This window comes from Corvus kubaryi, unplaced genomic scaffold (genome assembly GCF_017639235.1).
Source record: "Corvus kubaryi isolate FWS band 111438036 unplaced genomic scaffold, C.kubaryi_AGA036_p1.0 137, whole genome shotgun sequence".
NCBI classification, from domain to species: domain Eukaryota; kingdom Metazoa; phylum Chordata; class Aves; order Passeriformes; family Corvidae; genus Corvus; species Corvus kubaryi.
In genome coordinates, this window is record NW_024580671.1 from 29432422 (window position 1) to 29459471 (window position 27050).

General features: G+C 37.1%; 1 protein-coding gene across 2 annotated transcripts in view; it reads left to right on the forward strand.

Annotated features, from left to right (window-relative positions):
• Positions 1-27050, forward strand: part of COG5 (component of oligomeric golgi complex 5) — a 178092-nt gene that overhangs the window by 47655 nt on the left and 103387 nt on the right. For both annotated transcript variants that reach the window (XM_042018341.1, XM_042018342.1), the window contains exon 7: positions 26137-26267. In XM_042018341.1, coding sequence (XP_041874275.1) covers positions 26137-26267 — 131 coding nt within the window. The remainder of the gene's footprint in view (positions 1-26136; positions 26268-27050) is intronic.

The following is a 27050-nucleotide window of genomic DNA, read 5'->3' on the forward strand; positions in this document are numbered from 1 at the left end:
CAAGCAGTACCATGCAGTTTAACAACAGTTAAACAAATCAATATTATGAGTAGAACAAACTGGATATAATGTTTTTCGATGTGGTACTTTGGGTTGTGCCATACTGAAAAGAAATTGTCATTAATATATTAGGTGCCTTGTATTGGTGCATTTCCCCTTCTCTTATCCTTCCCAATGCCACCTTACGTGTGTGTGTGTGATGTGGCAGAAGGAAGAAGAAAAGACGTCTATTGAGGATGAGCCAGGCATGGAGTTATTCGCATGAATATTTGATGAGAACTAAAGGAGTCACACACAAGGACAGGCAAGTTGTGAGAATTGCTCCAAGGGTGACTGAGCTGCTCTTCAGATTTATTTATATAGGCTTTCTTCATTTTCTTAATGATCTTTTGCTATAAATAGAGAATGTTGAGTGTTGAATTTCATGGTTGCTTTTGTACAAAACTGCTAAGAGCTTGACTTGCAAACCTTGCTTTAAGTTTTGGGGGATTTGAAAAAATTCTTCAGCAATATCAATATTTCTTCACTTTGGTACCACAGTATAATTCCATTGGGTACAACTGCCATGTATGGCAGTTTGCTGAATGGCATCCTGCGATCAGCTGGGCACAAAACTTCCTTGAGTAGATTTGATCCATAACACAAAGAAATGAGAATGGAAATGGGATTGATCCCAAAAATTCCATGGACCAGCAGCTGCAGAGGGAACTGAGGACTGTAGAGAGTCCATGTAAAATTGCTAATCTGTAATTTTAAATCTTTGTTTAAATCTGTGATTACGATGCAAAGTTTATTTTTTTCTTTCTGTGCTTGGCTGAAAGCATCTATTTTTTCAAAGTATGTTTGCAGATCGCTGAGTGCTGCTAGATGTAGATACTGAAGAAATGAATTCACCAAATCACTAATCTTTTTAATTTTTTAGTTTCTTTTTAGAAATTCATCCAGCTGATATAATTTAATATTCTGGTTTTGTGCAGTCTTGGCTAATGCATCTGTTGAATGAATGAATAAATAAATGGAAAGAAATGCAGTTTTAATTCTGGCAAAACCTATTTTTATTTTTTTACTTGTAAAATTGGCAGCAATATTCTACTCTGGGATAGCATTATTGGTTACTGACATAGTGGAATAATAGTAGCAGATAGAAATAAATGTGAATGTCGCATAGTTTGATAGCTTGAGCTTTTATTATTTGTAAGTAATTTTAGCACCTGCAAAATAATGCAAGATGCTGGTTTCTCTTTTGACAAATATTACACATTCACCGATTAATGTATAGCTTCCGATTTCCACTGATTACTATTATCTAGTAAGTGCTTGTTAGATACCAAAGCAGTGAACAGTGTGAGCAGGTCACAGATTAGGTCAGCCAGTTCTTTGACAGAGGCTCAGGAAAGCAGCCAGGCAGCTATTGTTTTACCCTCTGAACAACAAAATTTATTTCTTAGACTGCCTTTTGGCTTTTGAATTCCTACTGAGTTAGTAATTTATTTATTTGATATTTGAATGCTATTTGAACTTTAAATGAGGAAATTCTGTTATGCTTCTTCTGGGAGAAGAAAATCATAACCAAATGGTTTTAATTACAGTACCCAACTCTTTGCTGTTCAGTTTAGCTGGTAAGTACAGGGATGCTCAAAATGCCTGCAGTGTCCACTACCCAAGGCATTCTCAGCACTGTTCCAGGTCCTCTACCAAACCTGGGATTTTGGGGTTCTGACTCAGCTGGCACAAGACAGCTCTTGTTGCTGTTGAGGAAATCTGTGATTGCTTGATTTGATTAAAACTGCTGTCACCACTGCCACTGACAAGCAGTGCTCCCTGTGAGCCTGACATGTTCAGCTGAACTCTGTGTACAGAGTAGTTATTCTCTAACTCCTGTGATAGATGTAGCATAGTTATATTTTGTATGAATGCGTGTATGTATATAAAAAGTACATAGTAGTTATAAAAATGACTTGATTCTTAGAAGTGCTACGACTTACACTCTTTCTGGCAACAGAAATAGTGTAATTGTTGAATTCTTCAAATGGAGATTCTCCAATGCATAGTGCATTCTCCAGAGTGGAATCCTACTTCCAAAAAGGTACCAAGAAAGAATGCTGAATTTGAGGAAATGTACCCTTAGCCCAGAGGCTTTCCGAAATAACCTTTTTTCCAAGGATGAGCCTGCTGCAATAGCAATGGAAAAATCAGTTCAAGCCATAGTTTGAATGGACATTTTGGCCCTGGTTTTATTAATTTTGACAATGGAGATAATTTTTTCCCCTCTCTTCCATTTAACAAAAGCTTTTCTTTCAATATTCATTCTGCTTAAAAATATCAGAAGTAGTATTATTATCTGTGTGGGCATTGGGAAGGAGAAAAGACGGACACAGATCTACTTAAAATATCAATCTCTGATAAAATTTAGATTTTTGTACAAATGAAGTAATAGCATTCCTGTCTTCTTTTATATTTTTAATCTGAAATAATATCAAAGAATCGTTAAGGTTGGCAAAGACCTCCAAGATCATCAAGTTCAACCTCTGACCAAACACCACCATGTCAACCAAACCATAGCACTAAGTGCTGTGTCCTGTTGTTGGTTGTCTTGAGCACTTCCAGGGTTTGTGATTTTACCAGCTCCTTGGGCAGCCTGTTCCAATGCCTGATCACCCTTTCAGTGAAGAAATTCTTCATTATTTGGGATTTCCTTTGTGTAATCAAACTAGTTCCTAAAGTTTAAAAAAATTATAGATATATAGTTGAAGGTGTAAAGAAGTTCTTTTCTTCATTTCTCCCACTTTGGTAGATTTCCTAACTCTCCATTTCTACTCATCAGTAGAAATAAGTCAAAGGGAAAAAAACTGAGGCAAAAATAACTAATCAGCTGGGAATGGATGAAACATTGGACAAAATCCTAAGGTGGTATTAGGTAGGAGACAAAGAATGATATTTCTGTTATGACAGTTCACAGGACTTGCGTGGAAGCTGGGTTTAGGTGTAAATTTGTTTCTCAGACAAGTTACTTGGTATTCAACTTCTTCCTTTTATAACAATGATTAAAATGGTAGCCAAAAGTGCTGTGAGGTCTTAAGATGGGTACTGTAGACAAGTGCTATCTTCTAAAAGTTATTTAAAAAATACAGTCTCTATGGTTTGTGAGCAATTTTGCAAACTGTAACCTTGCATGATGAATGAAAAGCAGTAGGGAAACTGATTTCGCTTCCAACCTTCATGCGTCAAATGCTTCTTTATATATAATGAGAAAGCGCTGTAGCAATTGCATCTGAGTATGGTGCTTTCCTTGCCTTAACTGTTTAAAGCTGAGGATCATTGCCTGTGTGAATATTGATAGCTTTAAAGACTGGAGGAAAAATTACTGTGAAAAACATAATCTGGGTAGACTCAAATACTGCAATTTCAAGACAAGATTTTAACCAGAATGTACTAAAACTAGTTTTAAGTAATTCTCCCATAATAATAATAAAATATACAACTCTCCATGGTGTCCCATTACCTTTGTGCAGAAAAGAGAAGCAAGGAAAAATCTGCTACTGCTCAAAGGACGTTTTACAATTACAATTGATTGAAAAAATTAATAGTGCATGAAACTGACATAAAATTTCTCTTTCGTTATTAGTTAAATAGTAACTTGTTTGAAACCTAGACTGTAGTCCTTCATCAGTGTCTACAGAATGATACTTTACTCATATTTAAAGAAGAAAACCTCTGAGTATAAACCATTGTGTATAGTTGTGCATGGTTTTTAAATGATCTGAAAAATTATATCTTCTCAGGCTCTTTTTAGGATTTCCTTGCTTGAACTTACATTAAAGCAAGCATGACTGAAGAAATGGTGTTGAAGTAATGCTCTCCTTTGTTTGTAATCTAAATATGATCTTTGATACATTAAAAAATATTAATTATTGCACTAGTTTTCATAATTACTAGAATGAATTCACTGCTGTCTGCCTTAAGCTGATGCTTATTACAGAAAACCTGCTTTGTAGTTGATAATGGTAATATAAGAAACAAAATTATCATTCTGCCATTGTGAATATAATAAATATTGCTCCTATCTGTATTACCAAGGCATACACATCTATCTCTGGTGAAATGCAAAGCACCATATTGGCTTTCTAGTAAAATACTAAATATTAGAAGTAAGTAACTGTTCTGTTATTGGTGAGTGCAAAACGTGAATAAATCAGATTTATGGATGGTAGGTTTTCTATATGTTTATTTAAAGTTTCTATCATACTGTTATGCCACACTTGCAGTTAGAATAGTTATGCATTGAGTTCTGAGTGATCTGTATCTCAAGTTGAACAAACCAGGCTGGATTTTGAGTCAATTAGAGCATTTTTAAGACTGGAGAAGTTTATTTTTAGTCTTGAAGAGAGTTCAATAGACAGTGATGTCTTACAGTTTCTACTTTGTAACTATGTGTCGTCTTGGACAAATCCTTTTTACCTTCATTCATGGATGGATTAAATAAATTGGCAGCTTGCTTAGACAGAACCTAAGAAAAGCACAAAGAAAAGGCAATTCTGTCTTGGAACATTACACTGCAGCCCTTTCACCTGCCTCTGAATTGCAGTGAATGACACTTTCTTCTTCCTTTTGAACTGAAGCTTGATTTATAAAATAATACTTTACTGTTCTATAGTAGCAGAGAAATCAGGGTTATGAGGTTGGTTCAGAAAGAGGGTAGATGAAAAAAAAGAACTGGTATACATACCTGTAGAAGGAAAATAGTTACGCTGCTCAGTTTCCCTGCATAGGTGATCCCCCTTGAGAATGCATGAGTGTAGTGATCCCATTCTTAGAGAACTTCTCTGAATTCTTGCTCAGAAGATAACAAATCATTGAAATCCTGAAGTTTCTGGGCTTGAGCTTCTGTTTCTAGCCCGAGTTTCAGGTTTGAAAGTCTGAGCTGTGGAAGTTTTGGTTCATCAGTTTCACAAATTCTGAAGTGTTACTTATTTAAAGCAGGTTAAGGTAGTTGCATGAATGTATTATGTAATGTTATACTCAAAAACATTCCCCCTAGCAAGGTAGTCAGAAGAAGTTGGTTTATATTGCCCTGTTGTAATATATAATAGGTGACCTACTTTTGTACTTTTGACATGGGAACACAAAGAACAACACTATATTTATGTACTTTGAGATCTTCCTACACATTTCTCCATCCATTCTTTCTTTAGGTTTTTCCTCTTTTTTTGTATTCTATGCCCAGAAATGAGTGATTCGATGAAATAAAATGACTTAAGTTTTTTCATTTGACCAGGGTACAAAATATGCATAAATTTCTCTTAAATGTAATCCTAAATGTATGTTTTTACATTTTTTTTAAATAAGAAGGATTTTTTTTACATACGTGTCTTCCATATACCTCTGTATTTGTTTGAAGTTTAGGGTTTTGTGTATGTCTCACATAACTTTTTGTTTTTAATTTTGTTCCGAAGAAACTCTTGGGTCTTTTAATGTAGTTTTTAGTGTTTTTTTTTTCTTGGTACAGGAGGAACCTGACTCTTGCAAAATTGACTGTGAAAAATGTATTATTAAAATTGATACCGGGAAAATGCTGTTAAATGTATAGCTTAAACTCTTCTCCTTGCACTGACCTTTTCTACTGTATAATAAAACGTACTATTGTAACCAAGTCAGATAGCAGAAAATTTTCCGGCAGTAATGTTTTTCAGATCTGTGGCATCTGTTCAATTGGCATTTATGAAGCACTTGGAGGTACTCAGATGAATGAGGCTGTGTTAGTGTATCTGTTAGAGGGCACCATTCGAAGGAGCAGCGTGTCTAAATAATTGCATCTTGGACTTCTACAAATCCGGTTGTATAGAAGCCATCCTAGCTAAAACAGCCTATGAAAGGCAAAACATAAGCATTAAATTCCTTGGATGCCTTTTATTGGGAAAGCAGGATTCATAAAGGCACAGTATGTTGTAGGCTTTATTTCACAGTTCTGCCAACATGAATCCAATCTGAGCTCGAGCACAGCTGCTATTCCTGCCAGTCCTCCTCACTCTCCTGATGGAGCTTGATCAGCTCTCTTTGTTTTCTCTGTTCTCTTAAAACGAATGCTGTTTAATGATCTTCACTAATGAATTTGTGATGTCCTGTTCAGGGACTTTTATTTATGGAGTGATTCCCTTCCAGCATTAAAATATTCTTTACTGACATGGTATAGGGTAAGGTAATGAGAAAAAATAGATGTGAAGTTCAGGATGGATTGTGATGGATAGAAATACATAGAGAAAACTAGATGTTCTTACAACAATTGTGCTATTCTTTTTATCCCTGTAACACAGTTACTCCTCCTCCGCCCCCCACACAACAGATTTGTAATGAAAGAATAGAATCTTGTGCAGGCTGCAACTCCCAAAGGTAAAACCCACAGTACTAGACTTCCATCTGTATAGCCTATTTTATTTCAGGGAGATTTCATTTAGTTTTCCTTGGTTAAATTAGTCTGAAATACTGTCTTTGCAAGTTCATTAAAATTATTCTATAATGGGCATCTACCGTAATTTTTGAAGTTTTATATTCAGTTTCTTGGTGGCGGTGCTTGCTATTTACCTGATGTTCTTGTCATCCTTTCTGCCATGTCCTGATGTTTGTCGTGCTCTCTTGCCTTTGCACTAACCTTCATGGCCAGTAGTGTTACTCCTGACCTGTTCTCCATAGAAGTCTTTTGCCCTGTCCCCTTCCACCCTCATAATAAAATTCTAGAGTAAAAAAAAAGTCACCTGTGTTAGGTATGTGTAATTGGAGTGGAGAAGGGAATCCTCCTTGGTTGAATAATACATTTTTATAGAATTTAAGAAGATTATTTCACCAGAATACTTATCTGTAATGTTTACATTTACTGAATGTAGCCCTGACTGATTAGTAAAGGCTTTTATCTGCTTGGAGAAACGAAAGCTATACATGAAAAAAAACCAACTCCCTAGGGAAGGGGATAGTGCTGGGTTTTGTTTCTACTCTGCAACCAGCATGCTAAAATTTACTGGATCAATACTTGGAATTGATACACGAGTATTGGATAGTTTCCTAGGAGCAGTTAAGAGCATAGGAGGCCTAATCCTGATGAGATCTGTGCACTTGGATCATTTAATAACCTGCACAGCTACGGGGGCAAGTAAAGCCTCAGTGCCGAGTGTAGGACTGGGCCCAGGCTGTGAGAGCTTGGCTCATCTGACGCGGAGTGGGCGCTGATCATTGCCCCACAGACTGGGACTGCTCCAGGGGTTAGTGACCACTGCTCTTCACTGGCTTGTAAGGCACTATCATTATCCCTCTCCTATGCCAAGTAATCAATCCCTCTTCCTCTAAAACATGAGCAAATAGCTGAATTAAGTAAGTGAATTACTATGAATATACATAGGAGCCACCTAAGCTCTTTCGTGAAGGGCAGTGATTGAACATTTGAAAAAAGCTGATAACAAGTATTATCTGAATAATCTGAACTTGTCTAATTGCCATTTGAAAACTTTTCCCACACACAGTTTATCCTTACTGAAGGTACTTGTTTCAATACCACGTAATCTGACACTTTTTCTTCCCAAATTTGTTATTCTGCTCAACTCTGTTCTCTAAAGAATTTGTATTTCTGCTTTGAAATTTTTGAGTGCTTTTTCCACAACTAATTTTTGCATTACTTCTTTATATGTTGTAGGCGTGTGCTAATTAGCTCTAATGAGTTATTGAGTAAATAGAAATCAGAAGAGATACTAATTGAGTAAGATAGTGAAAACTTGATGTCCATACAACCCAAAACTTTACAGAGTTCTGTTTTTTATTGCTTTAACATGAAGCTTCCTAGACACAGTGGATTAAAGACCGACTTCCATCTCTGGTTAATTGATATAAATTGTTCTCCTATGATTCTTTTCTCCTTGCACCTCTGCCATGCACAGGTGCTTGTTCCTTGCATAGGTGTCACTCCTGGGACATAACAAGTAAAAGACACTATCAGAAATCCAAGCAGTACTCCTGGAAATAAGTTTTGCCAATTAATTTTTGCTTTATGTCTATTGTAATAGCATTTCTTTGACATTGCACATAGCTATTGGTGTAATCTGCATGCTTTGGATTGAGATTGCCATGGTATCTGTTAGGGTTTTAAATACATTTTTCTAAGTGTGGATGAGAATATTAAAGTAATTAATTTTGCATGGATTCTGAGACAAGAATTGACCACAGCCATTTTGCTAGCAAAGTTTGCACATTCTTTATGTCATTCTTTGTAACTACTAAGGGAAAGAGTTTAATAAAAGGTAATAAACTCATTTGATTTTTTTACATAAGGTTACATGTCTGATAAAGCATAAATGTGTTAACACTATTGAATTCTGTAGGCCTTTTAATACATTTTAATAAAAAAAATCAAGTAAAAGGTAAAAAGCAAAAGACAAACCCTGAACAACTGGAATGATAAGAGTCAATGGCAGAGCAGCCTTCCCACGTAAAAGAATGGTTTCATCTTTGGTTTCTCTCTTTGTAGAGTTTATTCCATCCCATGATCTGCAGAGTCCTTAAGCCTTCCAACCATTTTCATGTTTGAGCTGGAAGCCTTCTGTGACCATAGTATGTTGAAGAAATTTTAGTAAAGTTTTTTTCCTTGACATTTTTATTGTGATTTCATTATTCTGTATTTTTAAAACTCTTTTATACTTCATTAGCTGTTTTTGCGGCACAATCTATCCCCTTTCTGTCAAAAGCTGACTTAAAATTCCATCCTTCATCCATCCACCAAGCACCTATTGTTACTTTTTGAATTTAAAATTAGGGCTTAGTGTCATAAACCAGTAGAAATATAGTACATCTAATGTAAGTATTAACACTATTTTTAAAACTTACAGGATGGGAGAAGAACAAGAGTGGCAGTTTGTCTAGTTGCTGGGACAGGGTGTAAGGGATTCATGGAGAGGAGCCCTGCTGTATGAGGAGAAGCAGTGAATTGGGGTGAAGCATCAGACAATTACCTGCGGTTTTGTTCCTTGATCAATATGCAGTTACTTCTTGGTCTTATTGATCTTTCCTGCTTATTTAATGCACTTTCATTTTATGAGACCTATACAATCATTTTTGGAGCAATTTGAATTGGGTTTGAATTATTTTTGCTTGCTGCGACATTGTTTTTAACATACTGAGTTCATTTACTGTTACTGCCATTAAGAGAAAAATAGCTCATCTACAGAACCAGGCAACTATCTATATCCAAGTGTCCCACATTGAATGATTTGCCTTACTTGAGAAAGTTGCACACACTCAGTATCTCTGTTTCAAAACGTCGTGTATTGTTCAGTAGTTTGTTTGGGGGTTTTGTTGTTTATTTTGTTTGTTTGCTTGTTTAGTCTGAAAACTGGGGAAATACTAATTCATGGCAGAGCAGTTTGATTGCAGTGTGAGCTGTGCTGAAGATCAGCTTGCTTATAATAGACTTTTGCTGAGCAGCAGCCCATGCAGTGCTGTGTGACAGCATCATTCTTAATTCTCAGCTCGCTGTGTGCCTGGCGGTGCGTGCTCAGGGCACTGGCTGGAAAGCCAAGCAGGTGCCTCTTGCAGAGCCTCGTGCCACATGCCCCAGCCTTGTGCTCTGCCGGTGCTGAGGTGCCTGCGTGGCTTCGGTCCGGGCTGCATGACAGAAGTTTTGCTGTCAGGGCTCTTCCAGATCCTCCTTTCAGCATACACATAATGGTGTAAATGCATTTTTGCCGAGTCAGCCTGCATTAGCTCTGGAGTGAAGTGGGATACAGTGCACCAGCAGAAGCCCTTTTGTACACTTAACCTTTTTTTGGCATAAAAGTGCTGTAGACCTTTCGCTTCATTGCCAGGATGGTACACTAAGAAAAGTTTGTGATCTAGAGCTGGACTTAATATGTATTAAGAATAGAATATAGAATCAACTTTGTTACACTTTAGTAAGCAAAGCTAGTGAAAAATACTGGGTGAATCATGATGAATACTGTGAGTCTTTTTTTTCTATCCCCTTTTTTTGTCCTCAAAACAATTTGATGGGGCTGGTTTAACAGATGGGCAGAAAACCTATCACTGTGTGTTGGAAAACTGTTTCCAGATGAAGAACAGTCTTCTTAAATCATTTGCACTCTTTTTTCTTTGTTCAACATTGACTGAACTAGTCAAAACATTTTAAGCACATTAAGCAATAACATATTAAGTAAGTCTATAAAATAATTAAATTGAAACTAGAAGCTAAGAGTTCTTAGAAATATTTACATTAATATTTAACTTAGTATAAATCTTACAGTAACTACTTTTGAATCTTCTAGGAACCTTGTGCTGTAGATAAAGAAAAAGTTTGTTAGGGTTGATATGCTCTTTCATACTGAAATATTTAGGATTATCTGGTAAATTTATTTCTGAATCGAGAAAGAGCTGTACTTTCCCTTTGTTGTAAATGCTCAGCTTCAGATGATGAAGCAGAGAGACTTAAGGTTTATGTCTCTCCTTCCAAGAGACCTAGAGACCTTTTGTAGAGTTATTAAGGTGTTGCAGCACCCTTTGTTTTTCATGGACTTTGTTTCAGTACATTTTCTTGTACAGGAATTGTACAGCACTTCTGTACCTGAATTCAGGCAGAGGTTTTAATGATTCTTCCTTGTCTGTTTTGGTCCTGGTCACTGCTGTTAAGAATTTCTATGAGTCTGCCCTCTGCATGTTCTTTGGGAAGACCCAGACTTTTAAAATTTATGTAAGGTTAATAGTCTGCATAATTTTGCAGAGTATGAGCAAGTACTTGGCAGGAAGGGCCAAAAAGCTGTGGCAGATTTATATTGTGCTCTGTAGTCTCAAACCGGGTTCAAAGGATACTGTTGATAACAGGTGACAAGCAATACACCATGAAATAACTCTTCTGTGGTGGAGATGAGTCAGGTAGTTACCAATTTCCAAACACATTTGCAAAGCAAAATCCTTCTGACAAGAAAGGTTTGGAAGTTTTTTGGATCTGTGATTTACTGGAGTGCTGATAAAAGGTGTATGCAGATTTGGGGTTCTTCTTTTCTCTGTCCTCCCTGTGTGAAAGGGGATTGGAGAATCCTGTAATTTAATCCTTCAATGTCCAGTAATTCTCAGATCCTTTCAGTGTCTCCAGCATGTTTTCCCTTATGTGAGAGAAATCTCTGGTCTGCAGTTTTTTCCCCATTAGGATGCTGTCTGTCTTGCCTCTGCCTGCAAGCTCTCTGTGCAGTCCTCACCAGCGAATCGTTTGATTCCTCTCAAGCCCTCGCTGGAGGGGAGCCAGCAGCGATCGCTTTCAGGAGGAGGCAGTGAGAGAAGTGTAGCTGAAAAACAGCTCCTCAACCTTTCTCCATAAAACATATCACTCGAAAGTGGGGATACTATAGCATCCTTTGTTATCAGGCCCAGACTCCTCCACCATGCCCCTGTTTTTTAAAAAAATGCCTTTGAAGATCTGTCTCAGCTGCTGCATGTTCTCTGGAAAGGGCAAGTCAGTACTATGCCTCCATGACTGTATTGCTAGCTTGTGGCAATGTAGGATTGAAAAATCTCATCCTACTTTTTTGTATTTCCACATTTTTAGATGTTATTATCATGATAAAGTTTGAGAACCTGAACTTTATAGATCCCATTTAGTTTTCAGACTCTGAAAACCTGGTGAATGCAGAGCAAGGGTTCTGTAAAAGTTCAGTAATAGAGAACACAGTAAAACATGCATACCAATGTTCTTTTAAAACAGTAGAACTATGCCATGGTTTCTTCAGGACTGACTCAGTTTTTAGCTCTTAACTCTATTGTTGATGATGCTTCCCTTTGATGTTTTCTAGGGAAGGAAAGAGGGGTTAGATCCCTCTCTCCACCTCTCCATGTTCTGCTTCCTCTTTCCTGACTATGCACCATATTTTCCAGTTTTACTTGGGGCAAAGAGTGAGAGAGACAGACTCACAGCAGCATGAGCGATTACTTGGAGAGTGAAGGTAGAATGAAGAACATACATGCAAACAGTACTTAGTCTCCTCAGAGACATGAAGCATGGAGAAGTATTCTGAAATGTTCTGCTTTATCAAGAACCAAGGAGGTGTTTTTTTCTTTTCCTGTTTTTACTTTTCTCAGAAATGTACTTTTGGTGGTTTGTGTATTTTATTAACTTTAAATGATTCCCTTTGTCAGTCTGCACAGACATCCCCCACTTAGTTGCTGCAGGGCCTATGATGCTCAATTTCAGTTTTTTCGCCTCATTCTATTTCTAAAATGAGAATTGTGTTCTGCTTATTTTACCCTTGCAACAGACTTCATACAAAATTTTTCTGTCATTTCTTGTGGCATATGAACTTTGAGTGATTATTTGTAAATATCCACCCATCAACCCCTCTTCTATTTTCCTTTCTTCTTACAAGCCACTACTTGTATATGAGATGATGGAAAACTGGCATTCTCTAAATGAGCCAATGAAATTATTTTCCTATTTCCTGTTATCAAATACAAAATTTTATTATTGAAACCTTATGCTCCTAAGGAGTGCTCTGTCTTACCTAGAATGACTTTGAAGACCTGTCTGATTTCCCCTTACTCCAGCAATTTGCCTTGATCCCTAGCGCCGCTCACTGAATTCAGATCAAACATAATTAACTTTGTGGTTGAAAATGAACCTTCAGGAGAGTTAGATAAAACTTGGAATTGTTGCTTTCTGGGAAGGTTTGACATTTTGAAGTCCAGTTTTCATCCAGTTTGTGACAAATAGGCCTTTCTTGCTTTTCCCTCTGAAACTATTTCATAACATAATACGACATAATCAAAATATATTTTTCCTTTAAATAGGAAGCAATAGCTGCTTCCAACCAGTTACTGAAATGTCTTATAAAATGCATTTAATTTTGAATTCTCATTTATGATAGCATAAATATGTGGATTTTAAAAAAAGTCAGTGCCTTGCAGACACTACACTTTTCATTGTTAGATCATTTGTATAAATCAAATGGAAGTTCTTTTAAATCTGGAGTACTTGTACTCTTGTAGTCCTGGAGTTTTATTCGCTCTGCAGTGCTTGCTTTCGGAGAGTGAAGGAGCTGAGATCCATGGGAGCTGTCCCAGCAGCCTGCTGGTGGCTGTGCTGGCCATCACAGGAGGACCCAGGGCTGCCAATCTGATGGGCAACTCTGCCTCTCAAAGGTCACTGCTAACACGAGCCTCTGCCAGGATCCTCTACTTCAGACAGTCCTAAAAAGCCATTTTATTTACAAATATGATCTGTGTAACGTCTCCTGAAATGCAGTCAGCTAATCCTGCCTTTTTAATTACTTGCAGTGACTTTAATTGGATCAGAAAACAGAAAGAGATATAAAGTAGTGATGTAATAGGGTTCACATGGTGGGAAGAGTCCTGCTGCAAGCGGCAATTTGCAGTGGCTGTCACCGAGCTCTGTCCATTCTGCCATGCTGCAGGTCTTCTGTGATGCAAGTACTGAGACAGCCATGTTCATTTAAGATGCTCAGTAGCTGGGAATTTTCAGTATTTCAGTCTCTCAAGCCTGGGAAAAAGTTTTTTGTACTGAGAATGACTGACCAGTGTTGACCCCAGCGTGCTGGGTCAACAACGTGCTGGGTCAACAGCTGGGACAGCGTGCTGCTGTCTTGCTGATGCTTTTGGAGACCTTATGGGCCCTTCTCATGCTGTTTGCCACTTCCTCACCATTTCAGCAATCCAATAAGTACACAAGCATCCAAAACCAAACTGCTTCCTCTTCTAAAGGGCATTGCAGTCAAGCCAAACTTAACTGAGACTGTCTGGTTACTGGTGCCTGTGGCTGCTTTAGTGAAAGTTGGTTTTGGGGAGCCAATATCCTAGAGCAACTGTTACTGCCATACTTTCTGGCCATTTCCAGCCGTAAAAGCAAGGTTCCTCACATGGGTCTCTGTGTGATGTACTTCTGAATTTAGGACTTTTAACTTTTCCCTGACTGGCTGTTTCTGATTTTTCTCTTATTTTAACCTGTGTTGGTTTTTTTTGGAGGGTCAAACACACAGAAAGTAATTTGCAGCTGTACCCAAAGACTTCATAAGTTTCTACAAATGTTCATCTTGCAATGCTTTCCTTGTGTATTTTTTTCTAACAAGAAAGTCCTTTTTCACATACTTAGTTTGCAAATAAAATGGCAAAGAAGGTCATAAAATAAATTAAGTGAATCTAAAGTTTTACTTGATAGAATGGTCGCGGACTTGTTGTCAATTTTATTTTAAGTATTAAATTGCTAAATGTATTTTATTCTTCAAGCAGTACATTTTTTTGTCCATTCAACTCTTTTGTGTTAATTATTAGATACAATTGGCTGACAGATGTAGGTAACAATCATTGGCTCATAGATAATTATGAAATTCTACAAAGAAAATATCGGCATTATTTATTTAATAACAGTTACTCACTAAATTAGATGTTTTCACCCATCTGTTAGCAATTTGTGCCTTTGATGACTGAAAGACTTGCTTGAACTACTGTTTTCTTCCTTGGATATGCAAACTTTAAAAAAAAGGGATTTATATTTGTAGCATTTAGCTCATTACTTTGAACTAGGCTACAACAGATACTGATTTTTAATTTTGTATCTCTGTGACATTAATGATAATAGAACTCAAATGTGTCATCGGTACTGTATTTGAGAAGACTTAGCTTTTCATTTTTTATCCATTTTGAAATAATAGAATAAAAACAATGGCTTCACTTTCTGTTTACACTGATATTTAGTCATCTTGAGAAGATGAGTACATTTTTGTGAAATCTTAGTATGTGGTAATTTTCTATCTTCATACGTGCATGAGCTTCCTAATTTTAACACTATGTGTTTTTTGTAGAGAACCGTGGTCAGTGTACATGAAAGTAGCAATAGATCATACTTGTTCATTTATGTTGCCAAAGAACTTTTACAGGTAGCAGGAAAGGTATGTGCCACAGCTGTGTAAAGGCAGTCCTGGAGTGTGCTTTAGGCAATTGCTCCCTTTTGTTCTGTGTTTGAGGAGCAACTGTGCAGGTAGGCTGCTCTAATTCCCTTCCACTGGTGTTCGTAGCTGGGCAATGATTTGAGTGTGTGATGTGTTAGGTTTGCAGGCTGTGGTGAACACTGTGGAGCAGCTCATGTGGGCTAGGCTGGGGGGGATGTGACATTTCCTTCAGCTTCCTTGTGTTCTTGTTAGTGCAGGTACAGCTAAACATCACATTAAGTGCTAAGGGTGAGAGTAATAGTTTATCAATTTCTATCTAGATAGCTTTTTTATCAAATTGCAGTGAATGTTGTAGAGGGGATGAGAAAGGTTTTAAAACTTCTTTTTTCAGTTTCACTATCCAAATTGTACAAAATAGAAGGTATTAAAGAATCATCACAGGCAAATGCCGTCAGTCTGTATTATGGTTAAATACTATTTCAGTTGAAAGGTCAAAAGGCATCTGTGCTGGCTAACTTCAAATGCAAGTGTTTGGAATATGAACACTCTTAGGTTCAGTTTGGCTTTCAAACAACATTCTTTTCTTGCCCATCTTTTTAGTACTGTTGATAAGTTTTATTATTGCTAGAAGAATTGGCAAGAATTCTGGCAGACTGGGCAGATTTCTGCCATAGGCTGATCTCTAAATTTCAAAAGGGCTTTGCTGTAGGAGATAAGATACATTTCTAGAGGTTTTAAAATTTTGCAGTTGTTCAACATGTCTACAGAAACACTCTGTATGACACAAGGTTCATTTTGCTCTGCTACAAAGTATCTGAGATTCATAAAACCTGTGTGATTTATAGCCTATGCAACATCTGTTGACTCCAAAGATAATAAAAACAGGTAAATCTGCAGCCAGTTGCAGGAAGTTATTGATGATATGGCAAGTGAGAGGTGGGAGGAATTAAACATGCATTTATTGAAGACAAAAATCATGTATATTCTAAAGTACCGAGGGAGTTAACCCAGCTGTTACTAAAGAAAATGCAGTTCTGCTTTTGCAGAAGTGTTTTCCTGAAGGTGTAAGTATGAAAGGGTGAATGGTGGGTGTTGAAAAGAGGCAGGAGAGACCCATAAGGAGAGAGGAATATGAAAGAAATATTTGCAGCTTATACATATGTAGTAAAGAAAAAAAGTAGTATTCCCCCTTATGCAGGGGCCAAGATAGCATGATTTTTTTTTTTATTACTTTGTATAGCACTGTAGCACTACTGATCCTAAAGCGTCTCCTGGCATTTACAAGTGTATGTTAGAAACTACCTGTGTTCTCTCATGGGCAAGCTACATTTTTGGATTCACATATTAGTGCAAAAATAATGGTATAAACTCAAAAAATGTAGGATATATCTCACCAAAAAGAACAAAATTAAGTGCAAACTAGCTAGTTCAGTATGGTAATTGTAGACTTGTAGACCTGTAAGTCTGTGCCTGTCCATGTATACCTGTATCCAGGTGTAAAGTATTCAAAAATTAGGTCATTAACCATTAACATCATGAATTAAAACTCACAAATTAACCAAAATCTCCCCTGCCCTCCTTCAAAGGCAGTGATTCAGCGAAGAGTCAGCCATCTTTGCCTTCTCAGCAACTGGTGGGATGTTTGAAAGAAGTTATTTTTGACTAAGATTCTTGAGACACATGATCATTTTCTTTCATTTTCTTTTATCATTGCATGGTTTATTGCAACATGGGATGGTACTGATGGAAACTGAATCATCACACGTTTACATAATGCTCTATATTGAGAAATTCTACTTAGCTATTGAATGATAACATATTAATAATATGTAAAAGCTGCCAAAAAGACTTGTATTTTCAGGCCAACATGTAAATTTAGGTTATATTTTGCATCTCTCTGCTCATAACTATTCTGCTGGCTTTCATGGCTTTAGTGATGACACTAACTTAGGCAAACAAAAGACAGCCAAGCTCATATACCTTCATTTAGATGAGTCTTTCAGTTTCCCAGTTCAGGAAGGAGATGGTTTACTTAATCCACTCCATTTGGAAGGGCATAGTTCTTTTACATGGGTTTTTGGTGCAGTTTTAAGATGTATTCAATGCATTATCTCTGGTAAATATGAGAGTACATTCCTTTCATCCTGCTTCATTTTATATACTGATATGATGCTCCATTTCAAGGACTGCTTATTGTTCACCTGTTGAGATGTTAAGAAATATTTTCGAGACAGTAAAAATCCTGTTTACTGTCTGTATGAAACTTATTAAACACAAGCTTTGTTCGCCTCTTTGTTTTCCAGGTTTGAATGCTCTCCTGAAATTTGAGCAGAAATGAGCATTACCACTGGCCTTGGTAATGAGCAAGCAGTGCAAAGCTATGGGCTTAGGTGGGGGTGGGAAGGAACTTGTCAAGGTGGAAAGCGTATGATGGCACTAAATTATTCTTACAGATTAATAAGACCAAACTGTATGAACTGATCTGTATTTGTATTCTTTCACTACATTCCTTCATAATTTCCTGTCTGTTATTTTTGAGCATTCTGTTATTCTCTTTCAAAGCTAAAGTTCATTTCTTCTGTAATGCCTCACTTGGGCGACATCTCTCTCCTGTTCCATATTATACCTTTCTGTCCCCTTTTCTGTTTTCATCTCTTTCACACATGCTGTACATTTGCTTTGCATCCATGATGCTATGAAATCTGTTCAAAACTGAAATAGGACAACTAGATTTTTACTGGCAACATGTTTTATTTTTACTTTGCTCCAAAAAAAGCCCAAGAGGAATATTGACTTTTAGAGGTATTATTGTTTTGTTGCCAGAATAAATTTGATTTTGAAAGTCCATGTGCATCTGAAGAGCAGTTCCTTATCTGTGCAGTGTCTAAATTAAACTTCAATGATTTTATTGTGGAGAAGTGGGGGTTTTTCTGTTTATTTTTAATGAACACTCTTAATTGTCAGAATAAAATGTGGACTTTCTAAGTTATATAGATAACTGGGTTTGTTTCCATGATTATAACTTTTGTTTCATGTTACAGACCTGTTATGCTTTTAATTTATGGCCACTGGTATAAGAAATTTTCTTTTGAATATTTTCTGATTTCTAGGCCATAGCTCAGATAGAATACTTGGGCTGAAATTGGTTTCAGCTCCACCCAAGTACTATTGAATGGCATGAATGTTACAATTCTGTATGAGTATTTTATCACAGAGAATTTAGAAAAAGATGCAGTTTTAGTTACTAAAAATGTTTTGGGAGCTCTTAAGGAAGTTTCTAAAATCAGCCTGTTTTGAGGGAAGGCTTAAGAAGCTTAGGGTGATTTTTCAAGTTCTAGATCCTAATGTTTCACAGTTTATCAATTGTAATTATATTAAAATACAATGTGTGCATTTCTGCAGGTTAATATCCTCCATGGGTAAAGTGTACAGAACCATAAGTAAAGTGTTCTCCCCCCATGTCTAACTAGAATTTCCTATGTTGTAGCTTGTGTCTCTTGCCTCTTGTCCCATCTGTGTGCACCTCTGGGAAATGTCTGTCTGTCAGGTAGCAGAAGATGCAGTTAGATCTCTTCTTAACCATCTCTTTTCAAGGTTAACAGACTCAGTTCTCTCAGCCCCCTCCTCACACTCACATGCTTCAGTCCCCTGTCGTGGTGGTTCCCTATTGGACTAATTTGTCAATGTCTCTCTTCTACTGGGAGGCATGGAGTACAGCGGCTTTACAAATGCCAAATAATAAGAATAATGACTTCCCTCAACCTGCTGGGTACACCCAGTCCAGTACACAGCTGGCTGCCTCTGTCTCAAGGATGTGCTGCTGGTTTAAGTTAAATTCTCTGTCTGCTGGGTCTGTTTCTGAAAGCTTCTTTCCAGCCAGTGAGCACCCAACCTGCTTGTGTGGACAGGGCTGTGCCATCCCAGGTGAACAGGGCTTAATTCGCTTTTGTTGAACTTCATAATGTTTTTGTCTGTCCTCATCTCAAGGTTGCTAAGGTTCTTCAGAATGGCAGCCCTGCTCTCCAGGGTGCTGAGCACTTCCTCAGATTGCTGACACCCATAAGCTCACAGAGGGTTAATTCTGCTCTGTCACCCAGGTTACTAACAATGGCATTAAACAGCCACCAGCTGGATGTGGGGCTGCTGCCTGCACCCCATGGAGTCGGTAGTCCAGGCAGCGGAGGGCAAAATAGAAAGCAGGTTTAGTAGGTCGTGGTGAAGTAAGGTTGTGAGTTTGTATTCAAGGGTGAGGGGGAGGAATGGGGGAGATCTAATGGTGCGTGGGAGGGGGAACCTTAAAGGAGTTCAACAACTCTTGCTTTAGGCCTAAGTGAGTGTGGGAGTCGTGTGGTATAACTTGTGATTAGACCTAAGTAGTGTTTGTCTTGGTGTGTTAAGCTATTTTCTGAATCATGGCATTTTCACAGGAATGTCTCCAAAATTTGGTGCTCATTGTTAAGTCAGTGATGATGATAAAAATAGATATCAAACTCATTTCCATCAGTTCCAGATCCTGCGTGGCATCTGATTTCCAGCCCAGAGAGCAGTAGGAATTAACTCTTCCATCAAGACAACTTAAATGCAGTTTTAACATAATTTAAAAATAGCTAGTCAGTCTTCCTCACTGCTCCCCCATAATTGTTCTCATTTCAGGGTGTGTTTTTTTATATTTTTGCATGCAGTCTGGAGAGAAACAGCAGATCTCCTCTGTAGATAGGATTGGACATAGATGATTATTAAAGCACTACTAAATATTTTAACATAAACCATATTTTACAAAAAAAAATCAGGAACAATCTTTTGGAAGAAACAAAGCTGATCCCAAGTGCAGGATGACACTCCATTTTTTCTTATTCCAATCTGGCTTTACACTTAAAACTTTTCCCTTTGTTTTAACATTCTAGAAAATGTTCAGTTTTTTCATACCTACATGGCTTCTGAATTAGTGTTGTATTTTCTGTTTTCTTCTGAAGTAAAGCTTTGATCAGCTAAGGTGATGCTCCATCACTGGAAGTGTTCAAGGTCAGGCTGAACAGGGCTTTGAGCAACATGATATGGAAGGTGCCCCTGCCCATGCAGAGGGGTTGAATTAGATGTTCTTTAAAGGCCCCTTCTCACCAAACCATTCTATAACAATATAAAGTACATGACACATCTGTTTTACAATACAAGATAATTGTCTGTGTTTAAATGAGCAGTTCAAGTTCTGCTTTCTTTGACTTGTATGCTTTCCACCAGTTTGGTTTTGGTACTGTTGGCCTGATTTCTTTAAAATGAAAACAGTCTTGGATTGAAATGAAAAGCTGAGAAGTGCTTTGCTGTGTCTTTATGTTCCCCTTCATTAGGGACATCTATCAGAAACTATACCTGGTTGTCTAATATGTTCTATTTCCTTTTCTGGACTTAAACAGAGTGTGTTAATGTGCTGTCTGAGAAAACAAACAGAAATACAGAGCCAAGGGGCCCCACTCAGTTTCTGTCTCCAGCAGGACAGTTTTGGCTTACTTAATGTTGTTCAAACAGCTAAAAACTGAAATCTTATGTATTATGCATACAAGTAGTTAATTTTTAAGATGGTAGAAATTGCTTAAATAAGGACCGGATTTCATAGGAACTTAATGGCACTGTAGTGACACAGATTTTTTTCTCTGTTATTTCACTGAAGAAATGTTTGCAGGAATTTTGCCCTGTAGGAATAGGAAAGAAGGATACCAAGAGTTTTGTAACTAACTAGATTTTAGTAAAATAAATTTTTCTTTCTCTTTAATAATGAATTAATAATACCTGCAGAAAAAATTTCAAAATTAACAATTTTGTAAAGTATATCTAAAATATATGACATTGTATATGGCACCTAGTATACAGCAGTTACATTCTTATTTTGAATACTTTACAAGGCATTGTAATCTATGCAGTTTTGATAGGAATGAACATCTTTTTCTGAAGAGCTCAAGTTGTATGAGATGGCTGTAAGATATTGTTTAATAGTACCTGTAGTGGAATCCCTTTCACTTGATTTAAAGGCTTAATATAAGGCTTACTTCAGCAATTACTCTGGTGCCTGGTGCAGAGTGTGTGGCAGTCATTTCAGCCTAAGTGGAGAATTAGTCTGGTTTAAACAGAACATGAGCAAAGGTTCTTTTTGGAGGCATCAGCTTCCACTCTGAAGACTTAGAAATGTGCCTGTTCTTGCTATTCCCCACCTGCTCCATGCATCAATTGCATGGCAAATTTAAGTGTCTCCAAGCAGCAGACTATTGTTCTTTGAGTTAGGGTGTTTGCCTATACCACCTAGAGTCTAGAGATATAATGTAGAACTCTAGGTTGCTTTCACCAAAGGGTGAGCATTGGTCTTCTGCTGAGGTATTGGGATCTCAAGCTCTGTTTTAAGGGCTTTGGTTTTAAATTAGCTGCATTGACAAAACCAAACAAATTGACATATTCGGGCCCAGCAGCATCCTGGGTCATTGGTTCAGATACAAGTGAGGCAAACAGGATATCCTTCCTTTTCCATAGCTAGTGCTGTAACTAACATTTCCTTTAAGACCATGGAAGATAACAGAAATAAATATTGCCAGTAGCAGTTTAGGTTCAGTTTCATGAACATCTTCTACTAATGCACACATGAGTTTTCTATAGTAGTTCTTGATAAATCATGTAGCCTCTCGTCTTCTACATACTTAAATCCAAGCAGAATTCTTGGGTATCATTTAGACCTGACTTTTGGAATTGGCTTTTTGGAATTTAAATTAGTAGTTTCTTCAAAAATTGTAATTTTTCTTCATTATGGAAAAATAGCAGTGTCTTCTTAGGGTACAGATATCACCAATATTATCTGCAACTAAGACTGCAGAACCAAGTAAACCAAATGATCAATGAAAGAGAAATAATTCAAACCTTCCTCAAACAGGCAAACAAAGATCTGTAATTTTATCATTCTATGATTTTATTTAAAATTTCAGAAATAGGTTATTTTCCATTAATATACTCTCCCCCCCTTCCCAATCTCCCATGGAACACCTCTTAATTTGTCATTGCATTCTTGCATTTGAGGGGAGTTATGTGTCTGCAGATCTCAGGTGTTTGCTTCTGGGGAATCCACTTCAGATGTTCTAATTTGCTTCTTTCCCCCTCTTTATTATTAAGCAGTACAGAATTTGAAAAATATAAAAGTTAAAACCTAAGGTATCATTTCTATCACTGAGGTTACTTCTCAGACCACAGAAGAGTTTCTCTTTTGACTCAAGTAGCCTCTTGAGTGATGCAGCTTAATCACATTGGTTTATTACTGTCTTCTTTACTAACTCTTTGTTAGTGCAGCTGATTGTTCTCAGTAGACTTCTGTTGATTCTCTAATTTCTAGCAAAAGCTCAAAATCAATTCAGTCTATATAAAGAATGTAATATAGTTTTTGTGGAGCTCATAGGGATGAGCTTCATAGTCGTTTCTGTTCCAAAACATTTTAATACCTACAGGAAGTTTTAATTTTTTATCTTGATTCTGTATTATCACAAAGAATATTTGAGGTTAAAAAATGAGATCACATAATAGAAAGAATCTGTGTTGGTGAGTCATTTAGATTAAGGAAAGCTAACCGTGTTGCTCAAAGTACTGTTTTTCTGCCTGATGATCTGCATATTGGGTTGGTCTCTGTCTATGACTCTCCTCTTACATAACTATCTTAGAAATATTGGTTTAAAAAATGCATTTTCAAGAAGCATCTCACCAGTAGATTAGAAAAGCTGTTCAGGTTTAGTAAATCAAGAAAATTTAGAATTGTAGTGACAATTTTTTTTTTTTTTATTAAAAAAATACGAAGTTCTAACCCTTTGGTAGGCTGAAGTAGATTATAAAATGTCACTTATTCCTAGGTCTTAGTGTATTCTGCCTTGACATACAATATTTTTGTTCAAGAAAAGGATTCAGCAGGCAGTCGGTATTTTCAGTTCTTAAAAAGTAATTTCCAGCTGTGCATTCTAAGCATAATAGGGTGTGATAGAAGGGAAGCAATACCAATACCCTATGAGAGTGTTAAGGATTTGCCTTTATGTTCATGAACCTATATAAAGAGGTAGAATTGTCAGAGGGATGAGAGGTAGAGGAATGGTTACGGGACTATAGCTCCCTCCTCTAATTTGCTCCTTGGCTGTGCTGAGAAGTGGCTGGAACAGCATGTGGTGCTTCTGAGAGGGCGATGCCTTGGTGGCTGCTCCAGCCCTGGCACATGGTGATACAAGATACTTAGGTTCTAATTTGTTTAAAGCACAAGTCTTCCCAAAGGTAACAAAATGTTATATATGTGCTTTTAAAATCTCTTAAGGGAGAGTTGTCAGTTATAAATATATACTCACTAAATCTATTAGAGTTAATACAGTAATAGTTTTACTCCAGAGCTTTAAGGTTAAAGCAGACGGAAAACTGACACACTTTAAACTGGACCCCAGTCCCCAGAGTCCGTGTCAGTTGAGGGGTGAGCCATTGTTTTTGCTTAATTCCTGACAAGAAGACACAAGTACCTTACAGCCCATGTCCCGCTCACCTCTGATCACGACCACAGTGTTATTGACTGACTGTGCATGGCAAGAAATAATTATCACACAAGTGCCTGAAGCAAAATCCTACATTTGCTACTCCCTGTAATTAATAACCTATTGTATTTTTGTTGTATTTCACTTGACAGGGTTTCTTAACTAACTAAAATTGACCAGTTGGAATGTGTGAGTTCCTCTACAGTATTTTAAATAAAACAGATAGGAAATGCACAGGCATTCTGGGTATGATCTGGCTGCTGTTGTGTCAGCTGCCTTTCTGCTGGGTTTCATTGTGTTGTTCAAGATAGCAACATCACTCTTGAAAGCACACAAGTGTAGAGATTTCTAATATTGTGTTGTCTGCTTAGATGACAAAAACTATCAAAAGGCACATACCCTACCTGTGTTGCAGCTTCTGCTCTCACATAAGAATGGCAGGAAAACACTTGCAGGTGTTTCTGACATAGACCTGCTGTCCTTATGAAAAGTGCTTTTCTTTTGAAAACTGTAATTGCTAGGGCTTCCTTACTGTTGGAGTAGCAACTAGGAGCATCTGTAGAAGTACAGCTAGCCACTGAACCTACAGAAAGGCCCACTGTTTTGAAATGCATCGTCCCAAGACATTTTGTTAGGATTGCAGAATATTTGGAACAAAGCTGCCAGTTTTAACAGTTTAGCAGGAGGTGGCTGCCAGTCTGAGACACAGATGGAGGTATTTGGAGGAGCCAAAGCAGCATGGTCTTTCTGTTCTTTTCTTAAAACCATCAGAAGGATTAGATTTTTAGCACTTGAAGTGACTTAATTTAGATTTTGAGATAAAACACGGCAGGAAGAAATGGTACCTTTTTTAGTTGTCTTCCTCAGATTTTCTCTGGATTTAGGAGATCATAGCCATATTTTAATTTTGTTTTGTTTAAGCAGCCTGGGCTTCCAGAATATGACTTTATGCCACAAGTGAACTACAAGCAGTTCTTGTATCTGTGGTACATGTAAATATTTGGTAGTATTTCACCTTTTTTAATCTCACGTTGGCAAGAAACTTCTTCAGAGTTTACTATGGCAGTTGATTGAATTTGTGATAGTGCATTGCTCCTTTAGTTTTTCTGTGCAGCTAAAAGAAAAGGGTCAGAAAACTAGTCTTCACATCCAAGACACTTGCTCATTGAAACTTGTGGGAGTTTAATGTTAGTTTTAATGGGTTCACATGCCTGACCACCTGTAGAGATGCAGCTTAGTCACAGCAAAAAGTTGCAGGGAAATAAGGGGTAAGTGTGGCTGCTGTAGCCCATGGCAAAAGCACGCAGGGCTTCATGAATAGCCTGTGCTGTCCTGCTGCTTGGCTGACCTTTGACCCCTCTGATCCATTTTTAAACAAACCCATGCAGAGGAAAGCATTTGCATACTGTACTGTTAAGAGAGATGATTTCCTTTATGCCTTACTAAGCTTCATGCAGTATTTCAGCAAGCTTTTTGTTTTCATTTCTTATATGGTATTTTTCTTGTGCAGATGCAGGGATGTTCTCTACATAGCTGTGAAATGATTCATTTGGAATTTTGTGTTCAGTTGTGAACATGTGATTGCTAAAACTAATCTGAGAATTAGATTAGTTTATTGTGAATAAACAAAAATAATTGGCTACTAAAGTGAAAGGTTATTTGGCAAAGATTTAAAAGTTCAGTTAGCCTAGTTAAAATGTTTAAGTCTGTGCTTTAATAAACTTACTGTGAGGACTAAAAGGAAGATAACTTTATTAGGAAGTCATAGAGGGCTGTTTATAAATGGAAATAGTGGAACATCATCTTATGAAGGAAGTATCTGATACTGTGTGAAATGCCTTGGCTATTATTTTGTTAGTTTTATTTGATCTTTCAAAAAAAGCAGGGGAAAACCTGCTTGATTAAGCAAAATGTTGAAAACTCTGTAAATGAGAGTAGTCCTGCATTGCGTTAGAGATAAGCAGTAGTGTAAAGGCCTAGGCTACCTAGTCATTGGGAATTGTGTTGACTTAAATCCAGAAAAATAAAAAAGGAGGGAAAAAAAGCCATTGAAAAAAGTTGAATTTGAATAGATTTTATTGCTGCAGTTGCCAGTCCAGCCCAGTAATCTGTAGCTACCCTATTGATGGTGGTTTCCATGTTAGTAATAAATTTTGTGATGATTCTGTGATTAAAAAGGAAAAGACTGTATTCTTTTCTTCTCTTGCCATTCTTTTGTGTTTGATCCCAGATGTTTAGAAGTGCCATTTAAATATTTGAAGTATAATTTGAACCTTTTAATGCATCTTTAATTTCAGATCTTAGAGCAAATTTTGCTTATTTGAACATCTGGTTGGAGAAGTTTAATGATCTAGTTAATTCTTTGGGACAAGGATATGACTTCTTGCCCCTTTTTGGCCTGTGATTTTGATTCTGCAGCTCCTAGAACTCATGTTTTGCACTTCTCTGGCAGCCTCTGGGTCTAGAGAAGTTGAAGTAAATTCAGTGTATTCAATATCTAGGTTTTCTTGAGTAATAATCCTTTGATTTTCAGTTTTTGTGGTATAAGACATTATTTTGATGTATTGTATTGTCAAGTGTTGTACACAAAAATGTCCCTTGGAACTGACTGTAACTCTGAAATGTTTTAACATGCTTAAAATGTTCCATTATCCTGTGTCGTGCTTATCAATGTTTTGTTGCTTTTATAGATTATCTTTCTCAAGGGATAGATCTGTCTGGAATTGAAGTAATTGAAAATGACCTGCTTTTTATTGCAAGAGCTCGTCTTGAGGTGGAAAACCAGGCTAAAAGGTTGCTTGAGCAAGGTGTGGAGACTCAGGTAAAATACACTTTGTTCTTTACTTCCTTTCAAAAATGACGTGTAAAAGAACTTGAGCTTGATTTCTTTTGCTTTGTGTAGCACTGTCCAGTGTAAATTAAACAAGAGAAAGTCTTATGTGAGAAATTCTTACGTGTGAAAATATTCAAAGAAATTGACAAAACTGGTCTTGTGCAATATTTACAGGAATAAAATTTTGCCGGATTTGATCCTGAAATTTGGAAGAAAGTAGGTGCTGATATGAAGACTTTAACTATAAACACTGTCATAAAAGCTTGGTGCATTAAATACCATATACAGCTTTGCCCATGTTGCTGAGCTTTATAGAGAAATATGAAAAACGCAGTTTCTTAAGACTGTAGGAAGATTTCTACATTTTAGCTGTGCAAAAATATATTGAAAAGATTTGTGTTAAAACTTTGAAGAGCTGCTTAAAGTTCGAGGTAAATATTCACTGTAGGGAAATAAGAATGAATATGCATAATTACATTCTTTCATATTAAATGTAATTATCTACATTTTTGTAACTTGGCTACATCTATTAACTGTTTGCAGTATCTTTAGTGCTATTTTCTTGCCTTTGTAAAATTGTCCTGGGTTGCAGTGTATTCTATTACCATCCTCATGAGCTGTTGAAATCAGGTGGGGCAATGTTTCCTTGCCTCCTCCCCCCAGACTATCTTTCTGTTAATGGCCCATCATTGTCCTGCCGCCTGACTCAGAGATAACTCCCTCCGGACTATCTTCTGTTAATGAGCCTCATCAACACTTGGCCTCATGACT